Below are 20,973 nucleotides of genomic sequence, written 5' to 3'. Positions count from 1 at the left end.
TCATTTATTCCAATTTTCCAGGCCTTGAGAGTTGACAGGCTTGGTAATCAGTGTCCACAAGCATAATCCCCATGATCTGAGACACCACACAATCAGATCTCTCTCTCTCTCTCCATACATTTCTCTCTACCTCTCTTTCTATCATATTTTATATATTAAAATCTGTTAAAATCACCTTGCGAGAAACACATCCACAAATATGCATACCACGCAGTATCTGAAAGGGAATACCGAGAACATGTGTTCATATGTGTGAAGGCCATCTGCACCATTGCTGGTGGGTGGTAAATATATACCAGCTGTAATTATTCCCCTTGCGGATCCTCATTTTCAAATAATATCGCCATAGGAACCTGCTCCTACTCTTCTCTCAGCTTAATGTGATATGCTTCCCAGAATTCTCCAAGGTTTGTTTTCATTACCTGTAATTTTCTCGCGTTTCTGGTGAAACTTGATAACGTGCGTGTCTGCGCATGTGTGTCTCTTTAACTGTCGTTATTCTAAAGGAGGATTCATTATTCAAGCAGTAACTGAACAACTTTTATTTGTAAAAAAAAAAAAAGCTTACACCTCTGCAGTGGCAATTTCCAATGTGCCTAGCAGAGATGTTCCATTTTTACTCCTATGAAACTCCCAATAAAAACAACATTGCCAACCAGAGCGAAAGCAGCGAAGTACTTGGGAAACATTAGTTGTTCTCATGTGACTGCCCATGTGAAGCGACTTGAGCTCTGAAAATAAGTCTGGTGCAGGCTGGTTGAAAAAGAGGAGCCAGCAGTAGACGCGAGGAAAACACAGGGAGAAAGCTTCCTCTGCAGCACTGGTAAGACGGCTGATCCACTGACTGCTTTTCCATGCCCAGCTGATTTGAGTTTGAGCTTTCCAGTACAAACAAAGAATAGTCAGATGCTTTCTTTTATACCTGGCAGAAAAGCGGTGTTTTCCTAATCGTTGGTTCTGTGATTCCTTTATAAGACACTTGACAGCTAGATTTCATTGCAAAATATTGGTCAATAATAAGACTTCACGGGTGTAAATCCCGGACAATAACTCACAAATAAAAGCTGTATAACAGGCAATAAAACAAACATCTGAAGTCTTTACCAGTTTGACATTACACAAATAAAAATGCAATTTCTGGTACACTACAACAGAGTATCTAGAGACATCAAACTCTATGTGACTCAGCACCCAGACAGCGTGAGTTTCTGCAGTTTCAGTGTCAGCGCAACTCAGGAATCTCCTTATAAACCACTATAGGAAATGTCAGCCTCTTCCGATCAAATATGGCTAAGTGGTCCATTCTCTGCCAATTTAAAGCAGCTCTCGAGCCAGTTAAAGGCACACTCTGTGATTCAAATGTGATCCAATAGGTCGGCCCGATAATATGAGTAGAACGTAGCAGGATGGTCAGAGAGGCGGCCATTTTTATGTGTACCGCTGCCATTGTGATTGTTGTAGCTGGTTAACGTACATATACTGACTTGTGGAAAGTCGAGGAATAACTGAGGTGAGGCTTTGCATTAACGGCTCTGGAGAAGTAAAGTACAGAGATGCAGAGTAAATGAGTAAAATATAAAGTAGTGCTACATATACAGACTCTTGTCACACGGTAGGAAAGCACATTTCTATCGCTAGATGCTTGTGCAACATGGACTTCAGCCATCATTAATTAACACTTGATGTGCTTTTTCTACCGTGTCAAAATGTATCCAGCCTTTACCATTAAGTAGATTCATATTTGTAGGTGTATTCATTTTGTTTGAAAATGCAATTTCAAGCAAAGATCACAGTATTTATAATGTAAATTTCATGTAAAACAAGTCTGCCAAATTACATTAAAATGAATGCATAGACAATGTTCACCAAATAATTTCTGCAAATAATGTTTATTTTGAACAGTATTGGTAACTTACTGAAAATGAGCTACATTTAAAGAGTGCGCTGACACACAACCTACTTCCTTGTTTCAGAATGAGGATTTTTCTGTCTATAATATGTACTTGGTGATATATTTGAGATAAACTATCATACTGTAGATAAATATGGTGGCGCACTGTACAAGTTTTGTCAAATAGAATTTGAATCCACAAGTCTGAAGGTGTTTTAAAACCAGCAAGGACTTCAAAGAGGTCTAAAACCAAAAGGACACAATGTTCTCCAGTGGGACTGTATAAGCTGCTGCCCACTTTGATCTATCACAGGGCTGCCTATGGCTCCCAGGAGACCCGTGCACCGTGCAGCCCTCGCTCCACAATCCTACCCCCCCCCCTACACACACACACACACACACACACACACACACACACACACACACACACACACCCCCACACACCACCCCACCCTCCCACCTCAACCGCCATCACCGACCCGCCCTGAGTGACAGGCATCCAGTTCCGCATGACTGGAGCCTCTATCTCCTAACCCTCAAGGACAACTAAGACGACATATTGTCATCAAGTCATCTCTCTCATTTCCGCGGCTGCCTCCTCCATAGATGCACATATGCACACACACACACACACACACACACACACACGCATACATATATAGAACCAACTGCGACCCACTCACCTGTAACAACATCTACGTGACCTTTGCTCAATGTCCTCGGGTGCCACACCAGAACCCGTTTGCACAAACAACCCTGGCTGTGCCTGCCGCTTCTCATTCTCTCCCTTCGCCGTGAGTCTATGTTAGAAACCATCTAGGTGGAGGTTGTTAAGAACCACTTCAGACAGAAACCTTGAACACAGGAAACAAACAAGGCATTGTCTGGGAAGGCTTCCACACAGATTGCCGCACAGTTCTGAGCTTGAATATTTTCTTTTCTAAATTCTTTATCTCATACTGTAGAACAGTCTGAGGCGTCTTGTGATGAGAGGGATATCAGCTGCTGTTCCAGAGGGATAACGGGCAAGGCCGTTTTTCACATAAATAACTAGAATTGCTTTGCAGTAATGTTTCAATGTGCATTTCAGTACGGTGCCAGATTGTTTGCCATGTAACCTCTGAGTGTTCAAATACATTGTTCGGTTCTGTAAAATAACAATAACATCCAAAGACATCATCGGACTGCTGCTCATGAACAGTTATAAACAACTGCTCTTATTCTTGCGAGTTGTTTTTGCACTTCGATGTGCTGTTAGAAGTTTGTATTCAGGTGGGACAACAAGGATGCTCAATTTATGATTACAGTTTGTTTGTGTATAGCCGCAGTAGGAAACTTCACATGTTGAAAGGAAATGCTTTTAAACTTTGAAAATGTCAAATCCCAGAAATGGGATTTCAGAGAGCTGTGAAGTCTTTCTAAAGACTTGATTAATTAGCTAAGACAGTTTCTTTAAAAAAACAAAAATAAACCAAGAGCAGAGATGTTATACCTAAGGATAGCTTTTTAAAGGAAGTTGTGGCATAAATATAGAATTAGTCCTAATCACATACAGCTTTAAATGCATGTAGCTGCAGCAATCAGTTTTTTCATATTAGCAGTAAAAGAAAATGATGAAGTCACAGATAATTATCACCCGACTCTGCAGTTCCCCCCAGCTTTACAGAGCATTTTAGCGTCTTTCAGCAAATTCTTTTGTTTCCCAGCCTCCAAACGTTAACTCTCTGCTCGCAGCATCGTTTCCAGAAGCATCTGGAGCAGCACCTTTACTCAGCTCTTACCCGGCTGCCGCTGTAATTCTCCCAGGTCATTTAATTCAGTGAGGAAAAAAAACAGCTATTTGACCGCAACCTTCAACAAAGTCAAAAGGAGAATGAATATCGGACTTACAATCATCAGGTGGTACAACTCAATGTGTCTCCACATCTGCCAGATGTGTAAACACATTTGCCATTTCAACGGTACGGGGTGATAATAGGATAATAGTGTGTTTATAGCGCGTTTCAATGCCCACCAAACAAGGCCCCATATTTTATATTTTAATAGAGCAAATAATAACAGGAGGAAATTGATTTACAACAGGTACAAAGCTCATATTTTAAACTTGTCTGACTGGTCAGTTTTAACAGTTCACTAGCTAACAGATGACGTACTTTCTGTCATGGGCTTCGTTTGTGAATCAAGAAGAGCGTGGTATGGAGTTGAAGCTGGTTCAGTCCTGCGTCACAATTACTGGCTCAATCACAGCTTTTAGGTGACCGACATCCAATCATATCCATTCAGGTGTTGGCCTATGTGTCGCCATTGTATATGATTATATTACAAATTCAACTATATAACCATCGTGTCAATTTTTTCAGAGCCTCTGATTGAGCTGGCATGTGGACTTTGAGTTCAGATCGTCTAGTGAAACTGTATGCCTGTTGATTCAAATTAAAATCTAGCATACTGCAGCTTTAATGTCACAGCGGCCTCAAGAGTTTCAAACCTATTAAACTTGACCAGAGTAGTTTCACTGCGGCCTTTAAAGAGTCTTTGTACTGAGAGTATAACGTAAATTGGAGCCTCCCCTATGTGCTGGCCTTTTATCTGCCTGTTCACTGTCATATGGGAAGCTAATTAACTTTCACACTATTTTCCAAAGGCTGTGCCGCCAAGTGACAGTTTCTGTGAATTTCCTATTTAGAAATAGTACAAGATAAGTAAATTATGTGAAACAAGCACTCTTTAAATCTCCCATTGCATATATTCAAACGTAAACGTACAACGTAAATAATGAGAGTCAGCAGAAAAACAAATTACGACGATGATCGTCATTACAGTGAGGCAAAATAGTGTGTTGTATTCTAAAATCTTCCACTTATTGCGCCATAAATCACACTGCAAGTCTCCCAATGTACTAAAGCACATAGAAGTATCAAAATAAGCCATACAGAGGCTGTTCATTTCTATTTTCAGAATGCCAATTATGGTGCACAGCAGCAGCTTTGGATATTGAACCAGTTGAAGTCAAACTGTTGTAATACATTATTATCTATTTCAACCTGGTGCAGTGGGGAGATTCTCACCGTTGGATTTTCTTTAAAAGTGATAGCCTGCTGAAAATGTAATTCACTGTTTTAGTATAAATCAATAAGCCTCCAGAATCTATTCCCCCATTCCACCTTTATGTTAATATAAAAGAAATGCTCAAATAGAACTTTAATTCACCACACAGACGTCCAGACTGTTTCATAGCCCCAATTTAATCCATAACTGCTCAATTGACACTTACATTTCAAGCCCATCTTAATTTGGCTGCTCCTGACGATTTTAAGTTCTACTTCTCTTTAGAGCCAAGGCTACTGTGACCCATGCTAATGGAGATTTATAGGCCAGTGCCATTCTAACAGTAATCTTCTATTAAGAATTATATCCCATTTGATTATTATTACTCGGTTCTTTCACCAGAAGTAAAAAAAAAAAAAAAAGCAAAGTCATTGCTGTGTGTGATCCAGTGTATTCAAATGCACTGCGTAGGGAGCAAGCAGACACAAAACATGTTGAACACGTGAAAGAGTGCAAAGCGAGAGCCGATAATGTGTCGGAGCGTTAGAGGACATTCAGATGTTTCTGATGAGGGGTATAAATCCCGACGGACTCCCATCCGAGTGTATTCATTAATCATGCGTCTCATTGGTGAGCCTCTGATTTGCCACTGAGACAGATGAAGATGAACTCAGCAATATATTTCTCATCATAACACAACACTCACATAAATATTAATAGCATATTTTCAGCTGGTGGGCATGAATCATTTTTCAGACAGGGAATTTTAAGAGCCATCCATGCGTGTCCAAGAACAGTACATAAGCAAGCAGTTGTGATAAACAACACTGCTTTGAGGCAACAGTGAAGAGAAGGCTTTCACTGTACCAGAGATTCAGAGGTCTTTATTTTACTTACTTCAGGCGCCTTCTATCAATACATTTTCTTAATTAACTGTACAGCTCGTCAACACAAATATTTTAATTGCACATGTGACAGTTATCACTGATGTTAGTTTATGAATTTAGCCGTTTAGATGTCAGTTAGATGTTGTGTTTGAGACTATTCAGGATATCCAGTCAATGCTAGCTGTGATGTTTTCAGATGGATGTTTGTGTAACATGGGGGTGGGTTAAAGGAAATATCCAGCCTTTGATATTCTAAAGCTGCTCTAATTAATATTTGAGATGACTATTTCTACTGTTAATAAGGGGTCCCTGGTAGTGACAAACCAACAGATAATTATCACCCGAATACATGTTCTCCATAAAAACGTTATACAAGGGACAGTATATCAATATGTTTATCGGCCACTTGTACTGCCTCCAAGTGGTCGAAAAATCTATTAAGAAAATTGTTTTTAGGAGATTAAAATACTTAATATTAAACTTGAAGTATCCTGTTTAATGTTAGCATGGTAAACAAACTGAATTTGCATTTCATTATTTAGTCTGCCATTGTGTTCATGTCAGCGGCTTTCTGTTTGACTGCTTTTAAAAAGAAATTGACTCAAGAAATCTTCTTGAAAACCTTCTTGTAATAGTTTTTACCATTCTTTGGGACAAAACAATTATATAGCCATTGATAAATACACCACAGTCACAGTACTTTGTGTCATTGCAGGTGTACGACCATCAGTACAAAGCTGTATTGGATGGAGTGGAGAGAGACGGCGTGATGGAGATCGACCCAGGCCAGCGCATTGAAATTTTCAGAATGGGAAACGGCAGCGAGGAGGTACTTGAAGTGCACGACTTCAAGAATGTAAGTTAAAAGGTTAAACAAGGCCACGTAAGCTATTCGTCTTTTGCTGAATACTCCTCAGCGCTGTGAGAATTATGATGTTCACATTCTGCCCTTTTCAAAGAGGCGGCTGACAACATTTATCCTTTGTTGAAATAATTTTTTCCTCTAACAATATTTTCTCCTCTTTTGTCACTCAGTGAAAACAGGTGCGACAAACGTTTTCAGAAGCAAGATAATGGAAATTACACTCAGTGAGGCGTACACAGGGATCAGAACTATCAGTGACTGTACTCCTTGTGAATATGTGTGTTTGAGTGCGCGCGCACGCACACACACACACACACACACACACACACACACACACACACACACACACACACACACACACACACACACACACACACACGAAAGTCTTTTTCTAAAATAATTGTTTTTCTTCCTGCTAATTTTATACAGTAACTTCTTGGCACTACAGAGACAAACACCATTAAAAAGCCCATCTCTATTTGTTTCTCACACCTTCTTCAACTGCAATTTTGTTTCCAGCAGCCCTCATTAACTTACCTTTCATTCCTAAATCCTTTCTCGAGTGCGCAGGAGGTTACGCATGCTGCACCTCGGAGAAGGGAGCGTGCTGTTTGACTGGTTAATGAATCTTCTTATTCTCACACCAGTATTTACTGTGGAATGTTACAGGAAGCTACTCATCCCAAACAAAAACCTACATTGAGTTATTGCTTCTTTTACAATGGTCTCTGAATCTAAAATGGCTCTATATGATGGAAACCCAGGACAGCGCCGGAAAACTTTAACCTCTGCAATCAATCTCCATTTCTTTCTCTCTCACTCACCAAGCACCACACACACACACACACACACACACACACACACACACACACACACACACACACACACACACACACACACACACACACACACACACACACACACACACACGTGCCTGTTGCTTGTTCCACTTCCTGTTAGTAAAGCACACCCCCTGAGGAGGTTTGTTTGATTCAGTGCTCCACCATGGAAGACTAAGAAACAAGCGGTTGAGCATAGTAATTCAAACCGTAGTGATTTGTTTTTAAAGGGAAGGAAACCTGCACAAAAACAATAGGCTGTACTAAGAGGTAGCTTGTGTGCGGATGTTAGAATAGATTTTTTTTATGGATAAAAAAAAAGGGGCGGCTGTATGTTGTTACACAGACCAAAGCCACCTCTAAAACAATCTCCGTCAAGCCTGAGGGCTGCGTGAGGAATGGAAAATGAGGGGATTATACCACCAGGTCCGTGGACCACAGGCGAAATCCACTCGCTATTGTTTCAGACCAATGCTACACTCATTTTAACAGGAGGGAATGGGGAAAACATGGAGAGAAAATCACCAGGGTAATTTTGACATGAGAAAAAAAAAACATAATAAATATTTTTGACAAGTGAACATGGCATGTTTAGGAAAATTAGCCTTAACCCGCTTTGGTATTACAGTAAAAAAATAGTGTATAAATAGGGTGTTTTTTTCATTGGGTTATATTCTATGTAGAGCTTATTATTATTATCATCATCATCATAATGGGTCATTGCTCTCAGCTTGTACATTAAGGGTAGCCTAACACCAACGTTTGAAGTTTCCTTCTGTACACTAAACAATGGTCATGGTGCCATCATGCCTTTACTGAAGAACTGGACTCTATGTTTTCTGATATTTACATGGAAATTGGATCTGGCCAACTCATTTTCAACTTGTAAAGAATGTAAAAGTTTTAACAAGTCTACATGATGGCCCTCAAGAACTGAAGTCTGTGGGGGACCGCCCTGAGCCCTCGTGGACTAATCCTGAGTCACACATCTCAAAGTTTGTTAAACATGTATTTTAATGTATGTATATATTATTCATAATTGTTTCTGTTATGTTACCAGGTGATTATAATGTTATGTCCCTCATATGTGCAAATGTCCATACAATATCTATATCTGCTTATCCTCTCAGGGCCTATAACCGTTGCTCAAATTGGGCGAGAAGCAGGGTGACATCACAGGGCTGCTGTTAAAACTACAGGCAAATAGATTAACACCATCACTCACAATTACACCTACTGGCAGCTTTAGAGTCCCAATTAAACTAACCTGCATGTTTTTGGACTATAGGAGGAAACCATTCTTGCTGTTCTGCACCAGTGTGCCACCCTGTATGTAAAGCAGAGGTCACTAATAGACGGAACTGGTCCGGGACCAGGACACGGTGCTATGGCCAATACTGAGTGTTTTTATTTTTAACCTGCACAGCTTTTTTTATCCTTTACAGCACCGGTTTAGCAGCACACAGGAAACTCAGAGTAATTGCATGAGTTGTAAATCATACCATGTGATCCTACTCAGCCAATCAAATCTATGCATTTTGATCAGGGTGGAGAAAACATTGTTTATGTTTTATGTTGCTGGCTTTCACTTGCCACCAATCCTACTGCATCAGTTGTCTGCTTCAACACACAGTATAAGAGCCACCAGCCTCTCAGCACAGATACTGCCAGCTATACCAGATCCAGTTATGGTGAATCCACGCTGCAGCAGTTCAAAGTCATCTCGTTTTAGTTGCTTATACCTTCAGATGACGTCTCGTCTGAAGCTGGAACCAACATCCATAAATCTTCAGAGATGTTGGAAGAAACAGCTGGGGAATGCAGCCAATCTGTAAAATAGTTTAAAAAAATAAAATAAAAAATTACAGTTTAAAAGTAATTTAGTGCAGCAGACTTTTACATGGTTAATATATATATATATATATATATATATATATATATATTATTAGGAAAAATGAAAAAAAATCTTTTGGCTCACTAAATTGGCAAAGGTTTATAAAACTATCTAAATAATACTAGCCAAAATGTTGTCAGTCAGTTGATATAAATGTGCTTACTTGTCAGTAACACATATTTTCACTGTATATGAAATATGAAGTACGAGTACTGAGCCACGTCAGGGAGATTCATTTTTGTAAGCCAACCTTTCTTTCTCTGGCTGTACACTGCACTGCAAATCATGCAGTCCTCATCCATCATACAGAACAAACAAAAATCCTAATTTTTGGAAACATTTTTGGAAAATCCATGACTGTAGGAAACTGTTGAGGATACGATAATATATGTCTTCATCATTGTTAGATTTTGGTGCTCCACCGCAATGTCCTGATATTGTAGAAGGGGCTATTGCCAACATACAGTGATTGAACAATGCTTCATGCAATTTATAAGAATATTAATAAGGTTACAAACAGAAATGTAATCTTATATTTGCAGTATTTTTTTTTAAATATTTTAGTTTTAGTCTTTCTCTTTAATAATTTTGGTACTCAGTCAGGGGTCAACGAAAAATAGGCAATAAATTATAAAATATTGTGGTATCACTAAAAAGCGTATATCTACAGATGAGGATCATTTGCACCAATAAAACAAACATATTGTGTCCATTACTCCCACCCACGATAGCTTTGGGCCAATAGAGATTCTGATTTAATAGTGACACGCAGCCATAAGTTAATTATTTTTAAGATGAAGCACTTACTGAAAGTCAGCTTTAGCTTGGTAAACTTAAATGTCTGGATTTATCTTGCTACTGTTCATTTTCTGAACGTTATTAACATCAATTACTTGAACTGTAGAATATAAATGGTGTCAAGTTGAGGCCAAATGTAATTTGAATGAAATTACCCTCCAAGTTGTATTAACATGATTCAGATTTGAATGTGCTTTTGTGTACAGGTCTGAAGTATCTAAATTAAAAGGTTTTAAAATAGAAATTGTTCCAAAGAGTAGAAATGGTAGTTAGCTTATGCTTTATTGGTGTTTCTCCCATCTAAGGGGTCCTTGACCCCAAAAAGTCCCTGATTTAAAGCACAACGATTTGGATTGTAAGTTAGATATTCAAAGATGAAGAAAGGTCCTCTTAATACATACAAATGTGTTAATGATATCAATACATAAGCTAAGCCAATACCTGCCTAACTACTTTATTCACAGGAGCTGAATGATGCATGCAGTTACATGTTCTCCACCCTCATGAATAGATAAGCATCTTGCAGATTTTATCATTGTGTGTTTAAATGACATCACTTTTCCATTTCTCATCCCAGTGTTAATGTATCTGTCTTCATTGTCTGATTGACCAACCGCAGTAATCGCTGCATCTCATCACAACATCGCCCTCTCCTCTTCTGCTGCTGCAGCTCGCCAATACAGAGGATGCAAATTAAACAGAAACTCATCACAATAAAGCCTGGCATAAACATTATGCCTTTGTGCTTGAGACCATTATTGCCCCATCCCTTTTCCCCGCACGGACGAAATTACATGTGGTAGATTATGACAGGCATCACAATGTATCATGTCCTGTGCGTCGGCTATCTGGCTCTCGGAGTGACAGCGCCACAGAAAATGTAGAAAAAGCCCCCACATGGTCAAGTTAACTGACTCAAAAGGAGATGTCAAAGCAATCACTGTTACCGTAATTAAATTTAGATTGAATCAAGTCCATTTCCATACAGTTCATACAATTTACAATTTTCAGTTGATACAATTGTAAAGCAGCCACAGCAGATGTAGATCCTGCCGTCTGTTTTAATACAGTGTGCTGAAAGGGCAGCCCTAGTCTGCAGAAAATAAATTGGATACAATCTGAGATACTGAGAGTCTTTCAGACTTACGTATTCCATCTGAATATCTTAGATTAACAAAGAATGGCAGCGAGAGAGAATTAACAGATCTTTCTTGCCTATTGAGGCTCTATGTGTCAGTATGAATAGAGCTACAGTCCACATGGCGGAGGATCATCAGTGGAGCTGAAGAGAGTGACTCCACTTGACTGCGCAGATTAAGAGTGTGACAGGGACCTATGACTGCCTAATTCAATGGGGTCACTCTCTGTAGAAAACACTTCATTTTCAACAATGTCGCTGTGCTCTCCTGCGCGATATATACCGCTATCTGCTTTGAAGCATTATACATCCACGGAGGGACACCCCACGCCTTTTCACTTCCATTCAGCCCTGAAAGCAAGAGCTGTGTTGCAAGGGCCAGGCAGTCATCAATTTTATACCATGCTAAAAGGGGAAAAAAAAAAAAATGGAGACCAAAACACACCTCTTCTCACTCATTAGGTTTTAACTTCTTTGACTTTTTTAAGAGCTTTGATTATCAGCAAAAAAACTGAGCATTTTAAAATGATAGTCCCAGTGCTTTAGGGTTATCCACATCACAGGGAGCTAATGAATGATACATTTCTGAATTTCTGAGCATCTCTTCATTTCTTTTTTCAAAGGGAATCACTGGGATCCGGTTTGCTGAACATCAGAGGTGCTACATCAGGACCCAAACTAGGCAACTACCCACAGTGGCAGAGGTGGAGGCTGAGGACGCAGAGCAACTGGTACGCCTCCTCCCCCGTCTGTCTGTAGTCCTTCAGAGGCTGTCATGCATATTGTAGAGAGATAACCAGAGTAGAGCTCTGTGAGAACCACACAGATCCTCCGTCTGTCCATCTCATCCCATGTCCTCCGCCCATCTCACTGAAGAGTAAGCTGTGGTCTGTGGTGCCTGTGAAACCGCCAGAAAGCAGCCCACAAACCCAAAGCATCTATATGGCTCACATCAAATGGTGTTTGCTGTCAATCTAGAGCCAATATAAATTTTTAATCATCTCTTCCAAAGGCTCTACCCAAATAGCCTAAAGGGGAAAGGGTGTAAGAGAGGTCTTGAGTTAGAGGTAAGCCATTAAAATGGGGTTTTTTTTTTTTTTTAAAAAGACGATATCTTTGTAAAATTCACAAGGCTCCCTCTCCAAGAGTGATTTTCTGGTTTCTTCTAGTTGTATGTGAACTTCACCAAAAGGAATGGAGGAAATTCAATCAATCAAAATTCCCAATTTTTCAGTGTCAGTGCAATTCACTGAGTGGGCCGTATGTTCAAAGAGAAAATCCCTCTCTCAAATGTCTCTACTGCTTGCATGCCCTCATTTACATTCCACATTGTAGCTGGGAAGAAGTAGCTGGCAAATATCTGACGCTCCTCGCTCATGGCTTCATTTTAAAACAGAATAAGCCAATTGTCAGTCCAAGCGAAACCCAGTCTCAGTTTTATCTTTAAGAAACGCAAGCTGTTGCACCCAAAAAACCAAACGCCGTTTTGTTTTTTCTCTCATCTACATAATGTCTGATCCACGTTTACAGATACTAATTGCCCAGGCAGCACCATATGTCCATGCCTTTTCTGTCTTCTTTTGTGCCCTGTGAAGCCTAATTGGCTTAATTCACAGCTCCAATGTGAAACATCCATGGCTAGGAAAGTGAGTAGGGCTTATACCAGTAGTTACGGCAGCCATTTTGACTGCCGTGAGTAAAATATTGTTTATTCTACACCATGTTTAGTCAAATAAAAGGTTGCCTTGGTTTACGTTAAATTGTTCTACTCAATCGCTATGAATAGTCATATAATCATACACAGCCTTTCTTTATGAGATCACGATGAAGTACACTTAGCAAGGAGCCTTAAATGAACTGCCAGGCTAAGAAGTGATAACCAGGCAACCAAACATGCCACCCCCTCTTCTAGAAGCAACATTTATATAATACTAATGTGCTATATTGTGTTGGGAATACATAATTGCTGCCTGGATTTTATTCACAGTCGACGCTTGTTCCAGTATCTGTGCCGCATGGAGTTAAAGGGAGGTGGTCAAGGTGGATGGTGGGCGTACAAAGTGCAGGATTTTGAGACCGGAGATCAGGATTTGTATCCCAAGTCCCTGTGTGGGATTAGAGTTAGGCAACAAAAGCACTTTGGTAATAATGCTTCAGTTGTTACAAATGGATTGAAAAAAGGGGTATTGTAGGATTATTGTAGGCTTAGAAACACAACACAATTTGAATCCAAAGGCACAACTCACAAACAGAGAGGTTAAGAAGTTCTCGTTTACTTGCATCAATAAACAGGTAAGGGTCAAAACTAGGCAGGCACAACAGGTAAACTTACCCAGGAAGGGACAGACAGGGAGGGAAAAAGCTGGAAATGGGCGGGCATATATACTGCAAGACTCATGAGGGAAATGTGGACCAGGTGAGCGGGGGGGGGGGGGGGGGGGGGGGGGGGGGGGGGGGGTTAGTCAGGTGATGGGAATGGCAAGAAAAGGGGTTACTAGAGGTCAGAGGGAGTGGCTGGATCCAGAACCAAGCAGGCAACATGATGAATATCAAGAGCTCGCTGAATTGATATATATATATATATATATATATTGTAACTGAATGTTTAGCAGACACACTTTGAGACAAATATTTTCATCAAAAATTGCTGTTCCAAAGTAATATAAACTCAATTTCTAATTGGAGGAAGGTTGGAGATCACAATGTCAAAAAATGTCTAGTGTTTGAAGGAATAGCCAAGTCAAGTCAATTTTATTTATAAAACCCAATATTACAAATCCCAAATTTGCCTCAAGTGGCTTTACAAGCTGTACAGCATACAGCACCGTCTGTCCTTTGACCCTCACTTCAGATGAGAGAAAACTACCCCAAAAAAAAACCTTCACAGGGGAGAAAAATGAAAGAAAGCTCATGAAGAGCTTTGAGACTGAGGTAGGATCCTCGTATCAGGCAGAACTGTCGACTTAGTTTCCATCTTTAGTCTGACATTGACTCGACTCGATCGTTTGGCCCCCATGTAAAATTAGCTTCAAAGCCCGGCGCTCTTCCTGGGGGATTAGTAGCCACTGGTGTTGCTGGGGTTTTGTGGAGCGGAGTTAAGTAAAACCAGAGACAGTTTGTGGAAACAAACTACACTGGTTGATATTGAGAAGACATGCGGTGCACACACTTCACAGCAACTTGACAATTGTGTTAGTCTCACCCCTGGCACTGATTGGCTAAAAATAGTCTCCAATCGCATTCATTGGTGATTACTTTTTAAAACGCTGCTTCATGTCATAATGTAGCTGTAGTTACAGTACATTACTGTATACTGCTGCTAATTTTGTTGCGGAGAATGAAAAGTTGAGAATTCAAAATTTCAAGCTGACAAAGGACACCGCTCATAATATGACTGTTGTTGGTTGTCTCTGAAAGGCAAACTGGGTCTGGGTGTTGGGCCAGGAATGTGCATGTGCCTCTTCTGAAGGTGACAGAGGCGTTTCATCTTGAACTGTAATTAATTGAAGAGGGGTTGTTGAGGGAATAGGGCCACACCGTCGGTCCATCTACGGCGTAATGATTTACTAGTAGTCTGCTATCCCTTGCTGTCGGACAATCCCTGCTGTGCGTTTTAGCACATCTGAATACAACAATTATTTATCAGTAAAAGTAGTAAGAAGTGTGTAGCCCAAAGTACAGGTACACATATTTTATCGCAAATGTATTGAGTGCAAGAGTAAAATATATTCTGCAAAACAACTACGAAGTACAAGAAAATATAAAACTGAAGTTTATTCAAATTTTCATATACCTAAAACTACATACATGAAATTTTAGATCTGCATTTAAACTGCTATAAAGTGCTCATGGAGCAACTTGGGGTTTGGAGTCTTGCTCAAGGACACTTCAACCTTTGGACAGTATAGGAGCCGGGGATTGAATCGCCAACTCTCAGGTTAAAGGACAACCTGTTCCATCAATTGAGCTACAGCCGCCCCTAGTACTAGAATACATGTAACTGAGTATATGTAACGCGTCATTGCCCACCACAGCGGCGCCTGATCCGTCCTCTGTAAGAATCCACCAACGTGTGACCCTGGAGAAGATCAGCACAAGTTCCTCCTCAGATGGTGAAACACATGAAGCTCACAGGGGTTAAAGCCAAGCACTAATGGTTCCTAGCTTAACCCAGCCGCTGGCTTTTAGGAAATGGGGCTCAGAGCAGCCGCGGCAGGCTTTAGAGCCGAGGTGAAAGACAATGTAAAAAATTGCGGCAAAACTGCAAGCGGCTGATAAGGAAACGCAGCCCCTGCGAGAGAAAACCAGGTGACAAACATGAATTGTTTGCCAGGATTTTTTCCCTCCCTTTTCAATTTGCCTCCTCTATGAAACGTCTGAGGGAGTAATCCCTGAGCTTCATTCCAGTTCCCTCAGTCTGACACGGAAATCGCCATCCACCTCCCTCACACCCTTTAGCATTGTCAACTGATGCTGCTTGGTCCATTAAACAGCCACTTAATATGGATGACCAAAGCTCACCCAGCAACCCAAAACCTCCCACTCAGACAACAACTGCAAACAGCAAAAACAGAGGATGTGAATACATCAAAGTCCTGCAAGCACACAATGTTATTTGTTTTGTCCCATATTTGTCTGCATGAAGATATGAGCTCAATTCAGAGACCGGCGGGACTGTTCCGCACACAAAATAATAACAAAAAGCTTCAGTTCCCTCAGTTGGTGACACATTCAGTCATGAGTCCTGGTCACACCAGAAGGAGGCACAATTAATGCACAACCAAATTCATCCACGTGTTTCTGCAAAGGAGTGACGACTCACACGGCTCCTTAGTAAAAAGAAAAGCTGTTGAGCCAATCGCTAACATGCTAACCAACCAGGAACATGCTAGCACTAGATTACAATAACTCTCTAGACTTCTGATTTCTATTTTCTCTAAGTTCACTTGCATGGTAGCTACCGGGGGAAATACGTCCACACAGTTTATTCAAAATATGTATTCGTACAATCAACTCCTGTCTGATAATTATTTAAGAATCTCAATCAGCTTTATTGGCAAAGCATGCCCACCCAAGAAATGTGACTTCTCTAATAGCGTATTTACACATAAAAATAGAAATAACAGCTAGGTACAAGGACAACAAAACTGGACAGATAAAGGTAAAGAACAGGCAGGACAGTTAAACAAGTAGGGAAAAACAGGTGTAAATGTAAATATTGTATAGATTACCAATGCCCAACAATAGAATAAAAAATAAAATGTCTATATACACGTATTCTGTAAGTTGTAAACAAAGGAAATAATGCAAATAGATAAATACTGAATGAATATTTGATGAATATACAGTTGAAGATAGATCTACATAGTGTATACAGCCTGTCGGGTTTATAGTGACAGTGGCAACCCCGTCTCTTTTGCGGAGCAGTTTATGCTTCCTCAGAGAAGGGCTGAATAAAACTGACGGTGCCACAAAGCTAATAAACGAACAGCTTCCTTTATCTTGTACTCTCACTCCGTCTGTTCACTCGAAGGTCAGCACTGTCAAGACAGTTTGCTATTTGTTAATGTCAAAAATCTGCATGTCAAAGTTCACTAAAGTTGAACTGAACACAGTTTTACTTTGCCCCCTAACTTTAAATCAACTTTTAAGTCCACTGAGATTAATTGATTTATTGTGTTTTAAATCAGGGTGGAGGTTATTGCCCTTAACCCTCATCCTACCAAGATATTTAACAAAGAAGGACACCAACTGGAAGAATAAATCATCGTAAAACAAAAAAAAGAACAAAAAATAGACATGAGCACATGAGAAGACGTTGCATCTGTAAGTGTCTGCAACTGGGTGCTTTTGAATGGGACCCCCAGGACCCCAACACATTGATATCTTTGAATTATTTAAAAAGCACAAATTAAAACACAAAAAAAACAATGATATAAAGCCATTAGGAACAAAGTTATTATTAAGTTTGATCGACAAAGTTATGAAAAAGTGTAATGATAGAATAAAGCACCTGTGAGATATGAACAAAAGGTATGTATCCCTCTGGGGTCTGCTGGGACCCCAGTTAGCAGGAGGCCAGCACTCTCATTGTAAGTTGCTTTAATATGGGTGTCAACTAAAATTCACCACCTGGTACTCTGCATAATGAAACCCCCTCCTTGTTTTATGTATAATACGGGGAAGCTTGTGGGTATCATGAGAAAATCTTTTGTTGATCTCTGGAAAACATAGCAGCCTTTAAACAATGTGTCATGTAGACAGTGTTTCCCCCCCTCGGGACACAGTGGCAGGAGAGGGTAAATTCATTAACTACAGCACAACTGGTGTATAATTAAGTTGTGCACTGTGGACGGAAAGCATACAAACACCAGGAGCGGGCCGCACAAAACAAATTACCATCATTCCCAAGGTCCAACACTTGATAAAAAGTTGCCTGTGTCCTAATAATATATCATTTGTCAATAGCAAAGGGAAAAGCCCCTCAAAAGTGTGTATAAACTAGAGGACTGTAATCATGTTGTCTTCGTGCTTGTCAACTGGCATTTAGAAATCCCTGCCCCATGCTAAAATGCTGACCTTTACCACTTCCCCCAGGCCCTCTCCTGCAAGTTATTGGAGTCGTTTCTCAACTGTGAAGTCAAAGTCATGTTGTGAGCCCTGTGTCGTGACCTCCATTTACTTTCCAGAGAAGACTCACTTGGCTTCAGTGGTTAAGAGGTCCAATTAGAGAGGGCTGTTTGTGTTTCCCGAGTTGGATTTTAATTTCTGCAGCCACAGGAATGGTGAGCGCACCAGCTCATTGCCAGAGCACCCTCACCCCAACCATGCTATACACCCGTCCTCTTAGTACTGGCCAGTGTGTCAAAAGCTTGGGCTAAACAGTTCCCGCGCCCAAAACACAATCTTTGATGTGACAGAATTTGCTTGGATTCTGTTTGTTTTTTTCCTCAGTGCAGGTCACAACTGTGTCGCTCAATGACAAACAAGAAGCGGCATGGAGAGAGAAACTGTAATTCAAGTTTCAGAGTGACAGGGGTGAACGTGAGGGAGGGGGCACGACCCAATATAAATTATTCTTGCTCCTGCTATAGCCCCAGGATTCTACGTCAAGCTTAACTAATGTGCAATTAAGCTTTAGACTGGGAGAAAATCACCTTGTAAAAACATTTGTCAAGTGAACTGTTTTTCTGTTCTGGGTTGCTAATTAACAAGGGACTGGGAAGAGGGGTTTGTTTGTGTGTGTGTGTGTGTGTGTGTGTGTGTGTGTGTGTGTGTGTGTGTGTGTGTGTGTGTGTGTGTGTGTGTGTGTGTATTTACATATACATGAAGAAAATAAATATCTGCACTGTTAGGGGAGAGCATTACCAAATCCCCTTCATATGTCTCTATTAGACAACACTGACATGTAGTCCCTATCATTAAGCAATAATAGTTTACTTTACAGCTCATGAACTGCAGTATCAACAAATTAAGCCCACTGATAGTGCTCGGTGCCAAGTGAAGCATTGTGTTGGAGGGGGTGAGGAAGGGAGGGAAGGGGGGGGGGGGGGGGGGGGGGAATGCAAGGCTTTATTGTGTCTGTCACATTAAACGATATTGCAGCCACACTCAGAGTAATGAAGACCACTTCTAAAGTCATTTAAAAGTCAGATCATCACTGTCTTTGAATTTCAATGATGTATAATAGAAAGAGCATGCCGCAGGCTTGAGAGGAGGGTGAGGGAGAAAGAGGAGGGAGTCAGGGCAGTGGGAGTCAGGAGTCAGGAAGCTGCCGCCCTTTCGGCAGACAGAAAGGTGATAGATAAAAACGATGAGGATGGAGCCGCTGCGTGGCTCAGGGGAGGAGAGTGCAAATGTAAGGCTATACTTTGTGTGAGGCCTGGACATTTTTGCAGGCACTGACATGCTATATTATATATATATGTGTGCGTGTGTGTGTGTGTGTGTGTGTGTGTGTGTGTGTGTGTGTGTGTGTGTGTGTGTGTGTGTGTGTGTGTGTGTGGTGTTTTCTAACAGGTGGATGAGACAGAGGCCATGGATATGAAGGTGGAAGACTCCCAAGTGTGGGTTCCTGCTGAGGAGCCCATCGTTAACCCGGCCTTCCTCTTTGACTCCAAGATCTGGGAGATTTGCCAGGAGCTGCCCATCCACTGGATCCATCCCTCCCCTCTGAGCGGTGAGAGCAGGGGGCATCTCTGCCTCTAAATGCAAACTATTAACACTCTCGCTGAAGGGCATCCCCACCGGCCATGTGCAGGTCCGTAGGGACCGCATGTTTTCCCAACCACATGAGCATCCAGCCCGGGCTACTCTGTGTCTTTGGAAAGTTGAGAGACTGATGGTCAGTGGTGGTCGAAGCATTCCAGTCAGTGGTGGTCGAAGCATTCCATTTCAAAGTAATACACATAATAGTGTGTAGCATTAAGGGATATATTGGCAGAAATGGAATATAATATTAAAAAGTTATTTATTCTTTACTGTATCTCCTGAAAATAAGAATTGTGTTTTTGTTCCCTTAGAAGGAGCCATTTACTGTATATCGACATACAGAGCAGGTCCTCTTCAGAGTCCACCATGTTGCCACAGCAGCCCAGAGTGGGCGAACCGAACACTGACTCTAGGGGACATGTGCATTATAGCTTTGGCCACCATTGTTGTTCTACACGCTTGGCACACGGGAGAAGTTTTAGTTGATTGCAATCTGCAACCTCACCACTAGATGCCACGAAAAGTAGTGAAAAGTATCAGAACTAAAAATCACTCTTTATGCAGAACAATGCCTTGAAGGCTGTTTTTAAGTACAACATATCAACATGTAAACAGCATTTTAACGTTGTAGCTGGTGGAGATGAAGTTGATTTTAACTGGTTTACCGTATTTTCCGCACTATAAGGCGCACCGGATTATAAGGCGCACCTTCAATGAATGGCCTATTTTAGAACGGTTTTTATACATAGGGCGCACCGGATTATAAGGCGCATAGAATAGAAGCTACAACAGTCAAACGTTTGACTGGGGTTGCGTTATGCATCCACTAGATGGAGCTGTGCTAAAGCGAATGTCAACAAAACAGTACCGGTGTTTACCGCTATTACTTCGGCGACGCCCCTGACTACGGTAGCCGTAATGCTGCAAGCGGTGCGGCTTTGTAGTTTACCAGTCGTACTGAAACATTTTGACAGAGCGCCGTGTACAACCAGTATGGATCAACCAATTAACCAATTGATCCATATATAAGGCGCTCCGGATTACAAGGCGCACTGTCGTTTTTTGAGAAAATTAAAGGCTTTTAAGTGCGCCTTATAGTGCGGAAAATACGGTAAATGTCACATCATGATCTGTTCTGTAAGTATAAATTTCCTAGTATTTCTTTTCTTTTTTTAAATATGTCAAATCTGCCAGTGTAGTTAGATTATTTCAACCTGAGAAACCATCTTTTTAGAAGCTGTTAGGAACTAGACCCAAAGGCAGAAAGAAGAGAAGGCAGCAGAATGATTTCAATGATTTTTTTGTGAAAATGCATTACAGGCTGAGAGTCCAAATGCATGCAGGTAACAGCACTCAGGTACCACGTAGCATGTAAGCAACAAGGAATCCCAAAAGCCCAGTA

The 20,973-nt window shown here is 40.9% G+C and overlaps 1 protein-coding gene across 1 annotated transcript in view; it reads left to right on the top strand.

Annotated features, from left to right (window-relative positions):
• The window catches only part of tnmd (tenomodulin), a 47,722-nt gene that overhangs the window by 19,479 nt on the left and 7,270 nt on the right, over positions 1-20,973 (top strand). Inside the window, exons 3-5 of the mRNA XM_068715519.1 lie at positions 6,542-6,682; positions 11,984-12,091; positions 19,380-19,539. Coding sequence (XP_068571620.1) covers positions 6,542-6,682; positions 11,984-12,091; positions 19,380-19,539 — 409 coding nt within the window. The remainder of the gene's footprint in view (positions 1-6,541; positions 6,683-11,983; positions 12,092-19,379; positions 19,540-20,973) is intronic.

Source organism: Cebidichthys violaceus, unplaced genomic scaffold (genome assembly GCF_023349555.1).
Source record: "Cebidichthys violaceus isolate CVI_PGR_0920_01 unplaced genomic scaffold, fCebVio1.0.p SCAF_2, whole genome shotgun sequence".
Classification (NCBI taxonomy): Eukaryota; Metazoa; Chordata; class Actinopteri; order Perciformes; family Stichaeidae; genus Cebidichthys; species Cebidichthys violaceus.
This window is presented reverse-complemented; position numbering and strand designations above follow the sequence as displayed.